Source organism: Centropristis striata, chromosome 14 (genome assembly GCF_030273125.1).
Source record: "Centropristis striata isolate RG_2023a ecotype Rhode Island chromosome 14, C.striata_1.0, whole genome shotgun sequence".
Classification (NCBI taxonomy): domain Eukaryota; kingdom Metazoa; phylum Chordata; class Actinopteri; order Perciformes; family Serranidae; genus Centropristis; species Centropristis striata.
In genome coordinates, this window is record NC_081530.1 from 4,088,428 (window position 1) to 4,111,051 (window position 22,624).

General features: G+C 37.5%; 1 protein-coding gene across 1 annotated transcript in view; it reads left to right on the forward strand.

Annotated features, from left to right (window-relative positions):
• The window catches only part of nsun2 (NOP2/Sun RNA methyltransferase 2), a 30,352-nt gene that overhangs the window by 70 nt on the left and 7,658 nt on the right, over nt 1–22,624 (forward strand). Inside the window, exons 1-15 of the mRNA XM_059349660.1 lie at nt 1–177; nt 2,464–2,621; nt 3,553–3,657; nt 3,750–3,855; nt 4,660–4,731; nt 7,113–7,197; nt 7,819–8,011; nt 8,631–8,705; nt 8,865–8,995; nt 13,794–13,867; nt 14,039–14,169; nt 17,322–17,418; nt 17,621–17,826; nt 19,445–19,537; nt 19,923–20,058. The exon at nt 1–177 is cut by the window's left edge and continues 70 nt beyond it. Coding sequence (XP_059205643.1) covers nt 112–177; nt 2,464–2,621; nt 3,553–3,657; nt 3,750–3,855; nt 4,660–4,731; nt 7,113–7,197; nt 7,819–8,011; nt 8,631–8,705; nt 8,865–8,995; nt 13,794–13,867; nt 14,039–14,169; nt 17,322–17,418; nt 17,621–17,826; nt 19,445–19,537; nt 19,923–20,058 — 1,728 coding nt within the window. The 5' untranslated portion in view covers nt 1–111. The remainder of the gene's footprint in view (nt 178–2,463; nt 2,622–3,552; nt 3,658–3,749; nt 3,856–4,659; nt 4,732–7,112; nt 7,198–7,818; nt 8,012–8,630; nt 8,706–8,864; nt 8,996–13,793; nt 13,868–14,038; nt 14,170–17,321; nt 17,419–17,620; nt 17,827–19,444; nt 19,538–19,922; nt 20,059–22,624) is intronic.

Sequence of the window (22,624 nt, forward strand, 5' to 3'; positions counted from 1 at the left end):
TTGAAACGCTCACTAGATTTACAGTTTATACCAGCTGCAGGTTATATTTCTCTGAGTTCATCCACCACGTCGCTCCGCAGACTTTTCTCCAGAGTTGTTCATTATTCCAACATGGGGAAAAGAAGCAGGCAGCGGCAGAAAAACCAGCCGACAGGCAGGGACGACAGAGACAACGCTGTAAGATACACTCACTTCTGCTGCAGCAACTCTTGCTAATGTTAAGTTTTCAGCCAGGCTACTTTATTTAACAAACCTGAAGCGAGCTGGCACGGACCCAGCTTTATTTTCCAGAAGTTATCTTTATAAAAACATGTGCAGTCATGCAGCTGTGACACCGCCAAACAGCTGCAGCGCCACAGAGCTTCACTGTTAGCTTCCGTTAACTTAAACTGTGACCATCATTTGTCACGTTGGTTTAGTTTAGATACGTACCTTTTACAGTGGTGGTTCTAGACCAGTTTTACTGTGGGGGCCAAGCAGGGGCCAGTGTTTAATCAGAGGGGCACATTAAAAAACTAATCAAAAGATTATATTTAGGCATTCAAAACCTTTATTGTAGCTCATTTAAAAATCTCATTTAACCCTATAAAGCCAAGTGTATCATATTAGATACAGTTATTTTTGAGACCTCTACATCATCAAAAACCTGATGTATACATGTGTTGAAGATAAACAAACTGAGCAACAAATTGCACAAAAATACCAGATGTAGCAAAAATGATGCTGGTTCCACGAATGGATCAGTCATTACTGCATTAAAAAACTTCATATCTGCAGATGTATGATGTTGTGTTATATGGAAAAAATATGTATTTTGCATGATTGAGGAAAAAGGAAAAGTCAAAGTCTTAATAGGTTAAAAATGTTAGGGTTTATATGTTTTTGTTAGTTCAAGAAAAACAATCTGTGAGCAACAAATTGCACAAAAAGACCTGATGTATCAAATATGATACAAATTAGAATTCATATATGCAATTTATTTATTTTTTAAAATTCGTCAGCAGGTTAATAAGCACTCTGTTTTTTAAAAAAAAATAATTTTCTGGCAATTATTTCATGGTTCAGGCTTTATAGGGTTAATCAGAGGGGCACATTAAAAAACTAATCAAAAGATTATATTTAGGCATTCAAAACCTTTATTTTAGCTCATTTAAAAATCTCATTTAAGTATATATTTGGAAGATACAAATACACTGATTGAAACAATGAGACTTACCAACAATAATTATTTTTGCACAACAATTACATTTCTCATTTTTGTGCACAATTACTTTTATTTTTATTTTGAAAGTGCAGTATAGTGAGAATGATTTTTTTTTTTTTTTTTTAATATATACATATATATACAAGCTTTTATTGCACAATTAAACTATTATACAATGTACACATTCTGGGTTCCTTTTATGCACAATGAGATATTGTTTGAACAAAAAATAGGTTAGAATTGTTCCGTTGTTCATCATTATAAATTGATCATTTTATTATTATTTTGACACAGGGGCCAAAGGCTTCTTCACAGGGGCAGTGGCCCCTGTAGGCCCCTGTGTAGAACCGCCACTGTCGGTCATACTTTTATATGGCCATTGCCATTTGTTTACCTCTTACAATCCTAACGATCCACAAAAAGAGAAAAAAATGTAACTAAAATAAGTATATTTTGAGTAGTTGGTGTATTACTACATGCCGAATGGATAATTAGACCACACTAATATGTAGCAGGTCTTATGGCGTATTCAAGCTGTTCGCCCTTTATCATAAACAAGAAAACCGGTTATTGAGTTATTTATTTTTTTGAATGAATGACCTTCAGTGTAGGTTTTTCATACAAACTATTGCTTCTCCGTTTAATAACTGATTTTCCTGCTGGATGACATATTTTCAAAAATGATTAATGAATTATGAATGAGCACGTCTCTGGTAAACACAAGAGAAGTAAAGATTAAAGATTCTTTGTGGTGACACATATGCCGCTTGAATCAACTAATCAGTTAGTCAGCAAAATCATATACAGTACAGGCCTAAAGTTTGGACACACCTTCTCATTCACTGCGTTTTTCTTTATTTTCATGACTATTTACATTGTAGATTCTCACTGAAGGCATCAAAACTATGAATGAACACATATGGAATTATGTACTTGACAAAAAAAATGTGAAATAACTGAAAACATGTCTTGTATTTTAGATTCCTCAAAGTAACCACCCTTTGCTTACTAGAATATAAGACATGTTTTCAGTTATTTCACACTTTTTTGTTAAGTACATAAATTCCACATGTGTTCATTAATAGTTTTGATGAATTAACAATGTCAATAGTCATGAAAATAAAGGAAACGCATTGAATGAGAAGGTGTGTCCAAACTTTTGGCCTGTACTGTAAGTCGACTAATCATTTCTAGCCCTAAAGTGATCAAATATTCAGTATATTTAATCCGTTCTAATCACCATGCATCCATGTGTCCAGGGCTGGGGAGCTGGCTACGCTGACATTGTCAAGGAGAATAAGCTGTTTGAGCACTACTACAAAGAGCAAGGCCTGGTGCCTGGGGGAGAGTTTGAACAGTTTATGGATGCAATGAGGGAACCGCTGCCCGCAACCATCCGCATCACTGGATACAAGAGGTGAGCCCCACAGATTTATGTCTTGTTTGTAGATAAAGTGTCATGCTCTAAACCAGCTATTCTCAACCTTGGGGTCGCGAGATGATTTCTGGGGGTCGCCAAATCATTTTGGAAGTCAGCTCTGTCTTCACTGTCTTAAAGTGTTCATGTGCTAATGTGTTTTAGTCTTTTTGGTCACTTAATGTCCTTTTTTTTGGTCATTTTGTGTGTTTTTTGACCATTTTGTGTATTTTTTGTGTCTTTTTTTGACCATATTGTGTCTTTTTTTTATCATTTTGTGGTCCATTTGTGACTTATTTGCTCCATTGTTTCTTTTTTGGTCATTTTGTATCTTTTAGTCATTTTGTGTCTTTTTTTTGGTTATTTTGTTTCTTTTTTGGGTAATTTTGTGTCTTTTTTTGGTCATTTTGTGTCTTTTTTTGGACATTTTTTGGTCATTTTGTGTCTTTTTTGGACATTTTTTGGTCAATTTGTGTCTCTTTTGATCATTTGTTTCCTTTTTTGGGTGATCTGAACTGTGCATGTGAGATTCCATTCAGTGAGCGGGGATCGCGGACAACATGCATGTTAGATTGGGGGCCGCGACTCAAAAAGGTTGAGAACTACTGCTCTAAACCATGCAAGCTGCTATTGTACCTTTTCTTTCTAGCAAGTGTTGTACATTCATCACGTTTGAAGTCTCATTTTTAGGACACAAAAATAATTGCCAAGCAGATCTAGTCCTTATTTTAAGATTAATTACAGATGTTAAGCTTCAGGAGACAGTTAGACCTTGTTATTTAGCTGTAATTGATCAAAATGCCTCTGAATTAATTTGTAGGGTGACGTAAAACAGTAAGGCATCAATGTAATTTGGTATGTAGACATAAACTCCGGTGTTGACAGTGTCCCACTTTACGCCCATTCTCCCCTCCTTTCTGTCTTATTGCAGCCATGCCAAGGAAATCCTCCACTGTCTGAAGGATAAATACTTCAAGGATATTCTGGACGTGGAGATCGATGGCCAGAAGATTGAAGCTCCACAGCCTCTGAGCTGGTAGGGTCCCATGGTGTACTCAAAGCTAAAAAAAAACCCACACGGATCCAAACTAGAAGCTCAGTACATATTGCATATTCTACCCTCTCCAGGTATCCTGATGAGCAGGCCTGGCACACCAACATGAGCAGGAAGATCATCAGGAAGTCTCCCCTGCTGGAGAAGTTCCACCAGTTCCTGGTCAGCGAGACTGAGTCGGTGAGTCAACACAACAGAATATCTAGCACAGTAGGGGTGTGCCATATCGTATCGTTCACGATAATATCGGTATATTTTTTTTATGGTTAAAAAAATGCATATCATGACATTGGCAACATTCCTTCTTCTTTATGTAGTGGCATAAGGTTGACACTTACACAACTTAATATACCGAGCTGCCCTCCAAACACACTGCTGCATTATGCCGTTCGTTAGCAACGAGCTAACATTAGCTAACAATTAAAGTTGTTTTAATCACAAAAAGCTACTTACTCCCTGTCGCTAAACACATGCAGCTTTCAAAATAAGAGCACAGTGTGTTAACAGAATACACCACAGAACTTACAAGAATACTGTAAAAATAAGATGCCCTAAATAAAACATATTTATTCTCCTATATAAAATTTAATTAAAATATACCCCCGAAACCCCTAAAGGGTTTTTTTTATTATTTGCTCATACTCAAGAGTCAAGAGTAATGTTTTGGGGGATTTTGCAACTGTTGAGATTTGCACTTCACACTGCATTTTAGATTTTAATTTATTCATACAGACAAAAAAAAACATATTTTCTATATCTTTTTAAGTATTTTGTAATATCGTCAAGAATGTCGTTATCGCAAAAATAGCCTGAAATATCGTGATATTCTTTCAGGGCCATATCGCCCAGCCCTATAGCACAGATACCTGTGGTTCTATTTAAGACCCTGTAAAAACCCCGGATAGAGAGTTATGGGAAAACAAAATGTCAGAAGTCGTCAGAGAATTGAAGAGACGAGCATCTTTTCTGTGTGTGTCCTCGCAGGGTAACATCAGCCGACAGGAAGCCGTCAGTATGATCCCTCCTCTCCTCCTGAAGATCGAGTCGCATCACAAGGTAAAAGCTCGGCCCTCTTTGAAGGTTGAAGGTTAGAAATAGTGGGTCTGTCTGTCGGTGCAATTTCTTTTTTCCTCTCTTGTGCTCACTAGCAAAACACTTTCACTGTGGCTCAAAAACGGCTTATACTATTTTGTTGTTAAGAGGAGTTTATGTTGGTTTGTCAATATTTTTTTGATCCAAAACAATTATTGAGTCTGTTCATCAGTCTGATTCTTTATCGATTCCCTTATTTATTCCAAAATCAATTTTCTGTATGGGAAAAGGCAGACTTACATGTTTCAGCATCAATGGGCTGTTTTATTACCTTTTTATACCCCTATGTCTGAACACAGTGCAGATAAAACGAAAGAATAGTTTTACAACATTCCCTTTTATTTAGGTTTTCTGGGTCAATGTAAAACCTGCCAAGCCTGCCTGTGTTGCGCTATTTACCCTCACTAGCACAGTAGTTAACATGCATGTTGTCCACGACCCCCGCTCACTTTATATTTTATTGTTACTTTTAATCTAAGTCCTTTGCTATCAGTTTAAAGGTCCATTCTGACCTCCTGAGTGTGTAACAGTCAGCTTCAAGCCAGAGACTCCTTGGAAAGTAACAACTTGATACTTTGGTATTTTGTCAGAAAAGACACAAAATTACCCAAAAAAGAATCAAATTGACCACAAAATGATAAAAAAAAGACACAAAAAATGAACAAAAAAATTACATAAAATTAAGCAAATATGACTCAAATTGACCCCCAAATGACAAAAAATGACCACAAAAAGACACAAAATGACCAAATAAAAGAGACAAAATGACCAAATAAAAGAGACAAAATGACCAAAAAAAAGAAACAAAATGGCCCATAAAAAGAAACAAAATGAACAAAAAAGACACAAATTCACCAGAAAAGAAATAAAATGACCAAAAAAAGACATTAAATGACCCAAAAGACTATAACACATGAACACTTTAACACAGTGGAGACAGAGCTGACTTCCAAAATGATTTGGCGACCCCCAGAAATCATCTCGCGACCCCAATTGGGGTCCCGACCCCAAGGTTGAGAATAGCTGCACTAGCAGACGTGCTACTCTGTTTGGAAGCAGTGGCACTAGAGTGCAGTGTCAAATACACGGCATTCCTGGAATATGAGCCCATGTTGTTAAAAACACATTTCAACATATTTCTGGTGTTTCCACTGTTACTTGAAATGTTTACTTTAGATATTACAAGCAGCCCAGTTTTCATTTTTCTGCATGAAATGAAGCCACGATGTGGACCTTTTCTTCCTCTCTGCTATGACTACTGCAGAGTAGATGCTTGAGTCTGATGTCATAGTTTTGCTAGTACAGAAGCATATCATTCTGATTGAATGGACAATGGAACCTGTTCTCTATTCCAGTGATACACAATATACACTACCGGTCAAAAGTTTTAGAACACCACAATTTTTCAATTCTTTATTGAAATTCAAGCAGTTCAAGTCCAATGAACAGCTTGAAAGGGTACAAAGGTAAGTGGTGAACTGCCAGAGGTAAATAAAAGAAGGTAAGCTTAACCAAAACTGAAAAAGAATGTGCATTTCATAATTATACAAAAAGGCCTTTTTCAGGGAACAAGAAATGGGTTAAAAACTTAAAGCAGTTCTGCAGCAACGGAGGTTGATCAAGCCTTGAAAGTTGCTAAGTTGCTACCAATTCCTACAGGTGTCCCAACTTTTCTTGATCACTTACCACCTATAAGTTGCTCCACATTTATGGGAACTTCTGCAACAGAGTTGGGAAGAACTTTCTGAAGAATATTTGATTTCCATTGTAGAAAGAATGCCACGAGTGTTCAGCTGTTCTATCTGTTAAGGTGGCTACTTCGATGAGTCAACAGTTTAGAATACATTTTCCTTTCTAAACTGATTCTATGATTTATTTTTTAACTTAAGTTTTTATTCGTTACATGCATTAATTTCAGAGTACACTGAGACATTAAACTGCATCATTTTCAATAAAATTCTGGAAAAGTTGGAGTGTTCTAAAACTTTTGACCAGTAGTGTATGTTGGGCCAATGATGATATATTTACTACATTATTTATTACTCTGATAAGGGAATTATAGCCAATAAATGATTGGCCAATAATGCGAAGCCAAATTGCTTTTATTGACTTAACAACTGCAGAACTTACATTGCACTCTGATACATTAGCCGTCGGCAGCTAGCCAGCATTATTGAGTCTTTATATACATTGACGTGTGATTTGACAGATTATGTCAAAGCATTACATTTGAACACTCAAAATGTTCTACAAAAGCCCAAGTATGTCTATCAGCTTTTTAAAAAAAATCCATATCGTGCATGCCTACTCGATTTCCATTCCTGGACATGCATGTTTGTGTGCAGATCCTGGACATGTGTGCAGCTCCAGGGTCAAAGACGGCCCAGCTGATTGAGATGCTCCATTCAGACATGGATGTACCATTTCCAGGTAAGACACACACACATTTAAAAGCAAAAGACATGCTGAACTCATTTCTTTTTGTTTGACTGAATAAAAAAAAAAACCTTATTGTAAATTTTCTCACAGAGACCGTCTTTGAATAGAAACCAGTATTGCTATCACATAACTTAATTAACCATCCCATCACCTAAACAGTAACATTTTTTTTTTTTTTTTTAACACTTTATTTGTGATTTTCAATTATCATACAGAACAATCATATTCTCTGTTTTACAAATAATCACCAAAAAAAACAATCCTGAAAACAAACAGAGACAGATCAAGCTCAAAATCAGCGTGACAAACTCGTAATAGACAACAGACGGGAAAAGATAAGAGGAGAAAAACAAAAACAAACAAAAACAAAACGAAACAACAAGTGCACCTAATACTTCATGTTACAGGATTGTTCAAGGGCAGGTGTAATCATTCAGAATTCCAGTTCCAGGCCAGGTAAATTGTTCACATAAGTTATTAGAGGGTCCCAGGTTTTGTGGAATCTGTTAGTGGAACCGTTGAGGGTACATCTGATCTTTTCCATCTTAAGGTTCTGCATAACGTCCCTTATCCACCTAAACAGTAACATTTAACGGCTTTTCTAACCTCCAGAGGGCTTTGTCATCGCCAACGACGTGGACAACAAGCGCTGCTACCTGCTGGTGCACCAGGCCAAGCGTCTCAACAGTCCCTGCATCATGGTGGTCAACCACGACGCCTCCTGCATCCCCACGCTCCGGATCGACTCGGACGGCAAGAAGGACGTCCTCTTCTACGACCGCATCCTGTGCGACGTGCCCTGCAGGTCAGCAAAGGGCCGCGGGGCCCTGCCTTAATACACATGTGGCTCGTGTCTGAAACACTGACACGTACTACAGTGCAGCAGGAGAGTTAGTCCGTAGAGGAAGTGGATAAAGAAAGAAATATGGTTGATAAGCTGTGCTCTGTGTGGGTATTTGGCTGGAGAAGAGATTTCATGTGACAGATGGAGATGAGGCTTCATCCTGTCTCTCAAAATCAGGGTACATGTCCTAATAAAAGGCTGTTATTAATGTTTTGTTGTTAGTGTTTCAGGACGGGGTGAGTGGTCAAGCATCCTCCTTCTCTTAAGCTGTAACATCATTTTTTTTTGGCCAAAACAAAACTGCATTTGTTTGCAAATGCTGCCTGAGTTTGTCCAGCTGTTGCACTGAAGCCAGGAGCCCCAGCCAAACACAACAGAGGGAGAGGGAGGGGAAGCAGTAATGAAGACAGAGAGAGAGGCAGCAGCGTTGTGAACAGTCAGCTAAAGCCCGCCGTTTAGACACTTTATGCTTGGCAGACGTTTTTTACCCTGTGAGAAGTGTGGTGGGGGATCTGTGGTGGTTTCCGCGCCCGGGGCCAAGCTGGGGATGTGTCTGACTGCTGTCTGCTCTGTTCTGCAGCGGGGACGGCACCATGAGGAAGAACATAGACGTGTGGAAGAAGTGGACGACCAGCAACAGCCTGCACCTCCACGGGTGAGCGTGTGTTCACGCTTTTAGCGACAACATCGGGAATTCACGCACTCGTGTGGTCGACCAAATTGACTAAAGGACGAGGGAACGGAGTGTGTTCTTTTGCTGCTAATTAAAAAAAAGTTGGCGATGTTACAGAGTGTGTGCATGTGTGTTCACCAGGCTCCAGCTGCGTATCGCAGTGCGTGGTGTCGAGCAGCTGGCTGTGGGAGGGAGGATGGTCTACTCCACCTGTTCACTCAACCCTATAGAGGACGAAGCTGTCATCGCAGCACTGCTGGAGAAGAGCGAAGGTAGCAAACACACACTCACAGGCCCGCACAGTTCAAGCAATATGTGTTGTTTTTTTAGTTAACCCTTTGATGCACAACATGGGTCTAAAGCAGGGGTGGGCAATTAATTTCCGCAAGGGGCCAGATGACCAATACCACGAAGGTTGCAGGGGCCAAAACTCAGAACTAAATTCTGCTCAATATTAATGTAATCGCTTTATAAAATGTAGTAAATTATCTGGTTTTGAGCTGCTACTGATAGGAACACATGCTATGATGAGACTGTTAATGTGGAGTAAATCAAGTATAGCAGTAAAAAGTAGTATATAGCCTACTCCAATCACTATATCACTTTTCCATTTATTTTAAACACAACTGTAAATTACCTTTAGCAAGGTTCCTATTTATGTTTTTGTATTATATAGCTTGTTTTTTCATGTTTGTACATTTTCAAGGTGTTTTACAATGTTGTGATGCTTTTATTTTGAAAAGGTGTCGCCCAGTGTAAAACGGGTGCTTTAATTTTGAAAGGTAGTGACAGGAAATAACCGGTAGAACGGTTAAATGAAAAAACGAACAGTAAATAATAACGAGTGTGTAGTAATTCATATAAAGTTGATATAAAGTATGAAAAAGGCTTCTATAGTGGCTGACTGACAGGACACAAGGTTTGTTAAAGTTTATTTTATTCTGTCATATATATTAGTGGATATATTTGTTGTCTTAACTATAGTAAAAGTGCTTGTTAGCTCTAGTGCTAATGATAATGTTTGCTATTTTTTTCAAAATAAAAGCACTGCGGTTATATTGATTTCTAATTTCTGGATAACCTCACCGCTCAATGCCCAGGTCTGGTCTAAAGTGACCCAGTGACAGAGGTTTTATGTTCTATATCTTTGCAATTAATTATTTTCGTCATTCAGTATTCCAGGTTTTCCTCAATTAGTTTGTTTTTGATCATCATACATCCTAATTTTACGTTTTCCTTTATTCATATTTTATTAAAATCCCTTTTTGTGTCACTACTGTTCTAATCCACAACATGGGTCAAAAATGGCACATATCCATTTTCTAGCTAAGTACGTCGCTAAGCTAACTACTTAGTTAACTTCTTTGCTAAGTAGTTAGCTAAGTAGCTTGTTAAGCTAACTACTAAGCTAACTTCTTGGCTAAGTAGTTAGCTTAGCAGGCTACTTAGCCAAGTAGTAAGCTATGTAATAATACAGAACCTTTTTTTTCTTCATAAAGTATGAGAGGAAAAATGTAAATAATGATCTGTTGTTATCAAAAACAAGATATGTAAGGAATACTTGAAATATTCAATCATAAAATAAGTTGATATCAAAAGATAGAGCACAGAAACACACAGTAAACATTAAATAACATGGGGAATGAATGAGGGTCATTTTGGACCCATGTTGTGCATCAAAGGGTTAAATCAAAGTTCTAATTCTAGTTGCTTCTCAAAAGTCTCTGCCATGATCGGTTCACACAGTCTGCTTTAAGTTTCTCAAACATGGAGACGCATGTTGACATGGATGAAAAGTTCATGTAGCTTGACTCAACCACATCCACTGCAGAGAAAAAATCTTTTTCACAAAGTTACATATATCATTAAAGAAAAACTACAGTCATTTTATGCATAAATTCATAGAGCCGTGTCTGGAGGCATTACTTTGTTATGTTGTCCGTCCCGTTTTCCAATTGCCACAGGGATTTTTTTAAAAATTAGGCTCAAATGTCCACTTGGATTTGGATGGATGATGATGGATTTGATTTTGGTGGTCAAAGGTCAAGGTCGCTGTAACCAAGGTTATAATAATTTTGGATTTTTCATTAGTTTTAGTTTTAATTTCGTTGTGAATTTTTGTTTTCAAATTCAGTTAGTTTTAGTTAGTTTTTAGAGTGAGTTTTCTAGTTTTAGTTTAGTTTTTTTGTAATGGGCTATGTGTTGGGTGCGAGATTCAAAGTGGTCATAATAAATTTTGCCTTTATTTCCTTTGGTTTATCCATCTCAGCCCCAATAAGGTTATTAACTGTTTTGAATTTTGGTTGGAGTGTAGACATCCCAGTCTCAGTAAACATATTCACCATGTGTTGCATGTTCAAATCACTGAATTATGAATGAAAAAAGTTGACGAAAACTAAGGACATTTTCACTCTAATTTTAGTTAGTTTTAGTTAGTTTTGTAACCTCACAATACAGTTTCAGTTAGTTATCGTTTTTTTTAAAAACTCTAGTTTTTATTTTTATTTCAGTTAACAAAAATGTTTTTTCAATTCTAGTTTTCGTTATTTCGTTAGTTTTCGTTAACTATAATAACCTTGGTTGTAACCTCACAGAACAATTTTTTTGCCTTAACTGAAGAATTCATAAACTAATTAGGCCAAGATTTTGCACAAATGTGCAGGATAAAATGGTGAGGTGATGAGTTTTTATATTCCAAGGTCAAAGGCCAACTTAACATCATAATGTTATACCAAAGGTCTTTTCTGGCCATTATTCAAAACCATAACTCAGGGACAGATTTGGTCAGATACTGAAGTGGTGACACTGATCTTCGGTGTCCATGTTGAAACTGTGTGATTATATAGATCTTCTGTGAAGCAACATCTATAATTAAGGCGTCTACTGTTATGGCTACATGAGTCTGGACAGACATGGAAGTAAACTCCAACTTGACTTTTGAATGGAGACATACAACCACAATGTGGTAATTCTATTTAAATGTGGAGCCCATTTTATCATTTTGTTTTTGTGTCTAGGTGACTGATAGGGAATCCATTTGATTGAGCTGGTCACCACAAATAAGGCTGCAGTGTAATCCTTTGGGGCAACTGCACAGCATCAATGCAGAAGCAGAATGAATATAAAACCAATGTGGGGAGCATCAAAACTAACTAAATGACTCTCCCCAGATCTAATGCTTGTACTTGGTCTCCAGTGGTCCTCTATAGCAAGTTTTCTTTATTATCTGCTCAAGCGTTTCAAAATTTTGCACCTGATAAATTGAAAAATAAGGTAAAACTTTATATTAAGGTCCTTGTAATAACTACTAATTAAAAAGTAATAAGGCCCTTGAAAGTCCTTACAAGATGCTTATTAACATTATTGTGTGTTTATAAGCTTATATAAGTGTTAATAATGGCATTACAAACACCCATGACCCACCCATTATGTCTTTGCCATGCCTTTATTAATCTTATTTTGTTTGCTTATTAATATTAAAATATACTTTATTGCTCATCTATTATAAGTTAACTATGCTTTTTGCAACTACCGGATCTAAAGAGAGAACAATGCCTTATTACTTGTTAATTAATGGTTATTAAGGACCTTATTATAAAGCGTTACCAAAAATAATTGTCAATTATATTGAAAAAGTTAATATTTAACATTTTCTTGGAAAGACCCAAACTCCACACCAAATACATGTACCGACATCTTTAACAGATCTAGAGAAAACACTGGTATTGTGCACTAAAAGTGCTTGATTTTGCCACTGAAAGGCTCAGGATGTACAGAGAAGTAAAATGTTTCTTTTTACTTTTGCCGGTCTGTCCGTTCTCACTCAAGCAGAACCTTAATTCTAAACTCTTGTGTGGCCTCTTCCACATAGTGGAAATCATCAAAATAGTCGTTAATTCTTTTAGATATCCGGCACTCAAGCTCCAACTCCCTTAATCACATTTCCACCGCAACAAATGCCAATCATTCATTTCATAAAGTCCAAAGTTGCTCATTTTATCCGACCAACCATCTAAAACCGCTAATATGATAAGGAACAGTAATAAATATTGACCTAAATTCAGAGAGTTTTTAAAAGTGGTCCGACTGAGCTGAATGGAATGACATATGAGATGGTATTAAAAGTGTGGAAGATGTTTCATATGATCACATAACTTTGTCATGTGAATCCACATCACCACATCTATTTTAAAATCCTGTGCAGAGTGATATTGTAACTAAAACCAAATGAGTTTCCAATGTGACTCTGTGTTCTGGATTAAATAATATTCCAATGCCCACATCATGCAGTTAAACTTCTACTTCTCTGACGTTCTTCCAGCTATGGCGGACTCCCAACTCTGTACACTGCAAAAAAAGAAAAGTTGGGTGAACTCAAAATTTCGAGGCAACAAACTTCGATAAAATTTTAAGTTGGACAATTAAACTACATATTTTAAGTTTTGTTTTTGAGTTTGCTCAACTCTGAATTTCTCTGGCACGATTGTAACGCCGCTATGGAATGTCAGCTAATGTTGTGACCACAATTTTGAGTTAGCATTGATACGCTAATGGCTCTTGTAGCTTTAACAAGCAGCGCCACTAGCATCAGTTAGCCGCTAGCGCCAGTTAGCTGCTAGCTTTCGCTAAAGACCGAATTTCACAACAAAGAAATAAGAGTTATCAGAACTATTGTCCCTTGTTTTGAACCCCAACTTAAAGATATAAGTAACAACAACTCACCAACTTGTTTTTGAGCAGACAACTGGCTTCCTTTGTTGTGCTAACTGACATTATTGCCCTAAATGTCAGTAATTTATATTTCCAAGTTTTACCAACTTAAATCACTGTTTTAGGCCAAAAAAATACAAGTTGGCTTTTTTTCAGTGTATGTCAAATTGTAAAAATGGTCAGTTAATACAGATCAGAGTTGGATCAAATCAGGTCAATAGCTGTAGAGCCAACAACACAATCTATTTCCCTTTTAAGCTGCTAAATGTATCCATATATAATGTACGAGGGGTTATATTTAGATTTAAATTTCAGCCTTTTCTGCCAACTTGTAATGTCTTTCCCATCCGCCGCTGCCAGGAGCGTTGGAGCTGGCCGACGGCTCAGCTGACCTGCCAGGGCTGAAGTGGATGCCTGGGGTCAAGTCGTGGAAGGTACGAGAACATTTAGCCTTTGACGGTCATTACAACAAACCGACCGTTAAAACCATAAAGTAAAGCAGTGTTTAGGTCGTGGGAGTACTTCAAAGTTAGATATAATTTTTTTAAGGTCAATGTTCTGACTGTGGTTGGCTCACACACTTAAAACGGTTGTTGTCTCTGCAGCTGATGACCAAAGAGGGCCAGTGGTTCTCCGACTGGTCCGAGGTGCCGAGCAGTCGTCACACACAGATCCGCCCCACCATGTTCCCGCCAACAGACCCAGAAAAACTTGCAAACATGCATCTGGAGAGATGGTATGTAATCTGAAGGACTGTGGGTGTGTTCTCGTGCCCATACTACCGTAATGTTTACTAAAATACCAGAATGTTGGGGCATTACTGTACTTTCATCAGCAGATGGAAGTGTAATGTATTGCTGTAGGCTAATCTGTTAGTAAACAGCAGAAGAAGAGGCTGTGCAAGAGAGGGGAAAAAAGACGTACAGGTGCATCTCAATAAATTAGAATATCATAGAAAAGTTTATTTATGTCAGTAATTCAATTCAAAAAGTGGAAATAACACATTATATAGACCCATTAAACACAGGATGATACATTTCATGTCTTAATTTATTTAGTTTATTCTAATTATAATGATTATGGCTTACATTTAATGAAGACCTAAAACTCAGTGTCTCAAAAAAGTTTTAATATTACAAAAAAACAATTTCAAAAGTATGTTTAATATGGAAATAATGGCCATGTATGCCCATCTATATGACTCAATGCTTGGTTGGGGCTGTTTGACTTGAACTACTGGAAATGGACTTTTCAATGATATTCTAATGTATTGAGATGCATCTGTAAACATCCACGAGAGAAAATGGAGAGAAATCTTCAGGAATTGGATTAAATTGGGCAACTTATAATTGTTCTTACATGCCAGCTCGTCTTGACCGGCAGAGTGGAAACAGATGATCAATCGTGTGTTAAATGTTTGCTGTTCGGTAAAAGTGTTTCCATCTCTCATTTAGCTCATTAAATATTTTTCGAAAAAGGACAAAAACCACCTCAAGCGAGCATAAAAACTTTTTAAAAAAAAAATGTGTTTTCATCAAGCTTTCTCCATGAGAATCTTCAAAATGCACATAGAAATAATAATAATAATAATACATTTTATTTGTAATGCACTTTACATTACAGGAAATCTCAAAGTGCCACAGGTTAAAAGCATAACATTCTAATTATAAAAAGGATAAAAAAAGGAAAAAAAAAACAACAACAAAAAAACAGCTAAAAAAAAGATAATCTAATATACATACAGACATAATCTAAAAAATCTAGACATAACTATTGGAGGAACCCCCACCAGGTCAAAAAAATATGGATTTTAAATGGCAAAAAAAACATCAAATATCCATCCAGTTTTACTCCTATATATTAATTTTACAGCAGCGCACCGCCATGAGTCTGTAAACGAGGCAAATGTCTGCTAAAGTCAGTTAAAGGGGTCTTTAGGGGGAGATAGCAGGTCAACAGTTTTAATTGATTTAAGTTTATTTCGAAAATGAAAACAAATTATAATAAAAAAAAAGTCAGACAAAACATTTAACATGACATGTAGAATACATATTCGAAAAAGAGTGAGAAGAAGTAAAACTTATAAACTCCCAGCCCCTCTCCTTAAATATGACAAGTTAAAATCCTTGTCTAAACATGTCTTGTAATACAAAAACATAAATATAATTTATCTACAGTACAGGCCAAAAGTTTGGACACACCTTCTCATTCAATGTGTTTTTCTTTATTTTCATGACTATTTACATTGTAGATTCTCACTGAAGGCATCAAAACTATGAATGAACACATATGGAATTATGTACTTAACAAAAAAAGTGTGAAATAACTGAAAACATGTCTTGTATTTTAGATTCCTCAAAGTAACCACCCTTTGCTTACTAGAATATAAGAGATGTTTTCAGTTATTTCACACTTTTTTTGTTAAGTACATAATTCCACATGTGTTCATTAATAGTTTTGATGAATCTACAATGTAAATAGTCATTAAAATAAAGGAAACACATTGAATGAGAAGGTGTGTCCAAACTTTTGGCCTGTACTGTATATATCAGAAGATCCCACATAGTAGTGGTGTACACAATCTGAAAGCTGGGAACCTGGAGATTCCTTTGAGCTGCAGCTTATTTTATTTTTCAGTGCCTACGTGAAGGCCTCTCCCTTAACTCTAACCCACAAACCTTTGCAGTCCATGTATGGCTCGGTTCTAATAGCGTGGGCTAAGGTTCTATAGCCAAAACAAACAGGGGCGGCGAGAGCAGGAAGCGTTGTTTCATGCTCCTTTAGAGTGCCAAAATAATCAGAGCATTTTCTTTTGGTGAGTTCAGTAACAAGGAGCCAGTGGTGGAAAGTAACTAAGTACATTTACTCAAGTACTGTACTTAAGTACAATTTTGAGGTACTTGTACTTTACTTGAGTATTTCCATTTTATGTCACTTTATACTTCTACTTCACTACATTTTGAGGCAAATATTGTACTTTTTACTCCACTACATTTAGCTGACAGCTTTAGTTACTTTTCAGGTCAAGATGAAACATAAAAAACACAATAAATGTAGGTGATTAGACACTTTTTAAAATAAACCTCATAACAGTATATTAAGTAGTCAATATGAGCCCTACCTTGAGAATATTAAAACGCTGTATACATAAATGCATCAATAATAATAATCTAATATAATATTTGGAATATATAAAAAAAAACTAACTGGCTCCATTCTGCATAACGAGTACTTTTACTTTTGATACTTTAGGTACATTTTGATGCTGATACTTTTGTACTTTCACTTAAGTACATTTTGAATGCAGGACTTTTACTTGTAGTGGAGTAATTTCACATTGTGGTATTAGTACTTTTACTTAAGTAAGGGAACTGAATACTTTTTCCACCTCTGCAAGGAGGTGATTATAAAAAAATGTGTCAATCGAATAAAAATGCTCCTGAGGTGGAATTTTTAAAAAATGGCAATGGAAAAGCCATTCAAAACACAAGCCTTCTCTTCATTTGGCTAATATTTCTCCTCTTTTTATCGTCCTGACAGTGTTTTGTTGAGAGAAACACAAGCACACACACGTTTAGGCTTTTCTGTTTTCAGCTGTGCCAAATTCATTAGCAGAGTAATATGTCTGATTTATTTTCTTGGCACACACTTTGCTGGATGCACATGCATGTACACACCTGCACTCTCGTCTGACGGCGGATGATGATGTCATTTCTGCTCTGCAGCTTTTACCTTCATGCTCAGACGGACTCGCTGCTGGCCACTAGAGGGAGCTATTGTCTCATGTGTCAGAGTGTGATTTTATTTAATGCTGGGAAGAAAATCCTTGTTTATCTTCACAGTAGGTGGCACCATAAAGCTCCATGATTTCTGTGTTTTATATTTCAGTATGAGGATTCTGCCACATCACCAGAACACTGGAGGTTTCTTTGTGGCCGTGCTGGTGAAGAAAGCCCCGATGCCTTGGCAGAAAAGATTTCCCAAGGTGCTTCCCCCACTAACGCACACACACACACACACACTTAATGGATGGTTAGATTGTCAGTCTTACTTGAGAAGGGAAATAGAGCAGAATTCCCCCATGTGGAGGGAAGCAGCAGTAGCCCCCCTGCTGCATCACTCACCTGTTACTAGCCACAGCTGGGGCTTCTTCTTTGTGTGCTCATCTCCCTCCCTGCCGTCTCCAGCTGAGGAAGGACGTCTCGTCCAGCTCGGCGGTCCAAAGCGAAGGCTCCCCCGCAGCCTCGACCCCCGCGGACACTCCCCTCCTCCCCGAGAGCGCTGTGGAGGAGGTGGAGGGGGGAGGAGGCCCAGAGGGAAAAGTAGAAGAGGAGGCGCCCAAAGGAGCTCCCTTGGCCCAGGAGACCGGTGCTAAGCAGGACGGAGTGTGTGGGTAAGTCATGTTCAGTTCAGTTAAGTCAGTTCCTCAGTTTGTGCTTTGTTTTTAAAGGAACACTCCACCGTTTTTTCATATTAAAACATGTTATTCGGGTAAGTAAGACGAGTCGATACAGACCTCTTGCGTCTCAGTGCGTGCACTCAATCGCCCTGGCGCGCGGAGCTACTTGGCTAGCACTTAGCTTAGCCCAGTTCATTCATTAGGATCCAAACAGATGGACAGTTAGAAGCGACCAAACTCCTCCACGTTTTCCCTATTTAAATACAGCTACACGAGTAGTTAAACAACCAAGTATGGCGACACAAAATAAAACGTGGCGCTTTTCTAAGCGGATAAAAAGGATAACTATAATGTATGGAGGAATAGCACTTGGGAGCACTTCGACTCAGCGCAGTAATATCATCACTTCCGCTCCCTCTCACTTCCGTCAGGAGTGACGCAAGAGGTCTGTATCAACTCGTCTTACTTACCCGAATAACATGTTTTAATATGAAAAAACGGTGGAGTGTTCCTTTAATAGGATGGGTGGGATGAAGGTGGGTGGGGCAGAGGGTGTTTGTTTCTATGTTTCGCTATCTTTTTATTATCATTATTTTCTCCTTTCTTTTTTATGTAAAGCACTTTTGTTGCATCTCTCTTGTATGAAAAGTGCGACACAAATAAAGACCAATGCGCTAATATTACAACAAAGCTGATCCTATTTATTTTTATAATAATATACACTAGCGCTCAAAAAGTTTGGGGATACCCAGAACATTTCTGTGTTGTTTTCCATGAAAACAAACTTTTTCATTCATGAAATGAGTTACAAAATGAATAAAAAATATAGTAAAGACATTGATAAGGGTAGAAATATTCATTTTAAAATGAACAAATCTCCAACTTCACCTCTAGATACTCAACCAGCCTGAGGAAGGATCATTTGATTGCTTCTCAAATAAGTACAAAACAGTTTTCAGCTGTGCTAACATAATGCTTAGGTGTTTTAAAGATCAATCAGCCTTTTAACATTATAAATGTTGATTAACACAATGTGCCACTGGAACACAGGAGACAATATATAATAGATATTCCATTAGAAAGTCAGCCGTTTCCAGCTTTAATAGTCATTTACCACATTAACAGTGTTAGGTGGGTGGGGCGGAGGGTGTTTGTTTCTATGTTTTGCTATCTTTTTATTATCATTATTTTCTCCTTTCTTTTTTATGTAAAGCGCTTTGTGTTGCATCTCTCTTGTATGAAAAGTGCTATCAAATAAAGTCTGATTGATTGATTGATTCATCATGTTGCTATGGTTATCTAATAAACAAAGTAAAGGTCTTAAGCCAGTCTAATAAAAATATGGCAGTTCTGTGAATGAGGAATTACTTTTTGGATTAAGAAAACCATCGCTGTTCTGGAAGAAATCTGCACATTTTAAGCTAATTCCTGCATGAATTGTTGCTCGTTTCATCATTAAAAGCTCAAACACAAAGTTTTCCTCCTTTTAAGCTTTATTGAAACTATTGGCATGGAATATCTCTGCACCACAACCTGAGTAAATTGGGTATCTGTAATTTAAATAAGCAGTAAAGTAAACAAATTGAGTCCTAAATGAACGTGTGTTTCCCAGGCCTCCAGCCTCGAAGAAGATGAGACTGTTTGGTTATAAGGAAGACCCGTTTGTGTTCCTGACTGAAGAGGACCCCGTCTTCACCACCATCCAGTAGGTGTCTCTGTTATTATCTGTCGTTTTATTTTCAATTACAACTTTGTCTTCCAATGATTATGAAAACAAGATAATAATGATAAAACTATTATTTTCCTGATTGATCTATATTTTAGAACATTTTTAACCAGTTTTTTTAGTTGATTATTAGAATTTAAGTTCTGGAAAATCCACAGTTAACAAGGCCAGTTTTTTTCAGTTTAAAACTAATGTGTGTAAAGTCAGTGAGTCATGATTAATATGATCTCAACTTTGATCCATAAAGTCATGATTGTGTATTTTGCCATTACCAAGCAGCCCTACTCTTTGTGTGTTAGACAAGGAAATTATAATTTTCAGTATTTGGTGTAGAAAAACCATTTATTTTTTCTGTTTTCTCTAGATCTTTCTATAATCTGTCGCCCGACTTCCCCAAGCTCAACGTTCTGACCAGAACCCACGAGGGCAAGAAGAGACACTTATACATGGTGTCCAAGGAGCTCCGCAACGTGCTGCTCAACAACAGCGAGCGCATGAAGGTGTGTGTGTGTGTGTTTGTGAGCAGCGTTTAGATCAGAGCTATCCAACTACATCGCTTTCTGAAAACATGCCCTCTTGAACAAAGAGCCCCGGGGCTGGATATGAATAGTACTTAGGTAAATAGGACTTCTTTAGGCTATTAGCCGTCATGCTTCATTTTATTTTCTTTGCCACACAAATGTTGCTATAGCCCCAAAAATAAACACACATTTAAAACCAAAATATATCCTCCAACTAGGGGTGCATTATAGCAATTTTCTGGCCGATCACCGATCACCGATTTTTAAAAAGTCTGACCTGCCGATTCCGATTTTGGCCGATACCGATTTTTTTATAACTCACGGCAGTGAGTTATAAAAAAAACTAACACCGAAAAAAATACTAACACAGCAGTATTTTTCTCTAACAAATAAAGGAAATCACAATGTCTGAGGTAGTTAATAAAATATTGAACTTAAAATAAATAGCAACAATTTACAGGACAAACTAACAAAAGAACTGCAACCATAAATAAAGTGTTTTTTGGTTTTGTTCAAGTACAACATACAGACAACTAGGGAGGGCATCGATTTTCGAATATTCTTTATATATTAGTCATTAAATCATTAAAAATCTAAGAAAAGTAAGAAGGAGTCGCTGGATTTGTCTCCAGTTGCTTTCTTGAAAAATAGTTGCTAAGGGGGGTCTGAAAAGTTGCTAAATTCAGCAACAAAGTTGGGAGCACTGCTTCGCCGGTGGGGGGTTATTATTGAGGTAGATAAGATCGGTTTGACGTAAAAGAATTGGCCGGCCGATCGATCGGTGCACCAAACACATAAGTTGGTTAATATCTTACCTAGCTACATCACAGCATTCCCTGTTATCATTTATAACCATATTCTCCATTTTCAATTAAATATTTCACTGATTTTAAACAGCCAAACATCAGTAACCTGCGCCTCATCTCTTCAACATTCTTCAGTTTTCTTTGCCCTCACTTATTAGAAAGCACAGACGTTCCTAGCCTACACACCTACAGGCTACTAATGAGAGTGATTGCACTTCTTTGATTAGACAACGGCAGAGACTCCTGCGACAACAGCAGCATGCTAACTAAGGAGGGCGTCCGTCATCAATAATGCACGCTGTGATTGGCTGTTACTGACAGCACAGGAGCGCTCTGCTGCTGCTTCCAAGGATTTGTGTCCGTTATTTGTATGATCTTTTTCTTCTTTAGGTTTGAATTTGCTATTAAACAGAAGTGGCCTGTGGGCCGCCAGTTAGTTGAACAGGCCTGTTTTAGATTATCGCACATATCGAAAGCCGGGTTTGACGATCATGACGGAGCATTTCCTTGCAGGGGAAAAAATAGATGCAGCAAGTCAATAATCAATTCTCTCCTGGAGGCAATGCAGTTAATATTGATCCCACTAAATAGTGTGGTCAAACTGCATTATGTTTATTATGGCAGTACACAGGACGGTTGTTGGATAGACATATTGGCTTTACTTTGGTACATTAGTTTATTTTTATAGTGTGTCTTAGTGTGTGTGCGTGTGTGTGTGTGTGTGTGTGTGTGTCTGAGGGAAGCAGCCTAACAGATGGGACCTTCTCCTATCCCAAATCCCTCTGGTCCTCCACCCTGTAGCACCTGCACAGGTGGCTCTGTGTGTGTGTTTGTGTGTGTGTGTGTGTGTGTGTGTCAGTCTCTTTGTTCTGCTCATTGTGTTGGTTGCTTCTCACTTATTAGTCATTTTATTGGGCTAAATCACAGTGAGTTGTGTGTCTCCGCGTTATCGCAGGTTCTCAATGTGGTGATTAAAAAAAAAACTCACTTCCCTTCTCCTAATAACTAAAGCTTCAGAGAAAAATCTGCAGAACAGGCTTTTTTTTAGAATGCTGATAGTTTATTATGCAAGGGATGATAACTGATTTTCTGAAGTGGTTAACATGCATGTTGTCCGCGACCCCCGCTCACTGAACACAATCTCACATGCACAGTTCAGATCACCCAAAAAAGAAACAAGATGACCAAAAAAAGGAAACAAAATGACCAAAAAAGACACAAAATGACCAGAAAATGACCAAAAAAGGAAACAAAATGACCACAAAAGACACAAATTGACCACCAAATGATAAAAAAAGACACAAAATGGCCTTAAAAGACACAAAATGACCAAAAAAGACACAAAATGACCAAAAAAAAAGACACAAAATGACAAAAAAAACAACACAAAGTGACAAAAAAAAGACATTAAGTGACACATTAACACATGAACACTTTAACACAGTGGAGACAGAGCTGACTTCCAAAATGATTTGGCGACCCCCAAAAATCATCTCGCGACCCCAAGGTTGAGAATAGCTGACCTAGAAGATGGCATTCCTTCAGTTTGTAGAAGCATTGACGTACTCTATTGACACCACATGGGGAAACTCCTGCCTTAGACCCTGTTTCCATTTAGCAGTAACATGTGGTCTGAGTGATCCGAACACAAGTGGACGGCTCTAAATACAGGTGAAAACACTGTCAGGACACATTGAGATCGGATGTCAAAAACTACTTTGGGACGTGGTTCAGGTTGC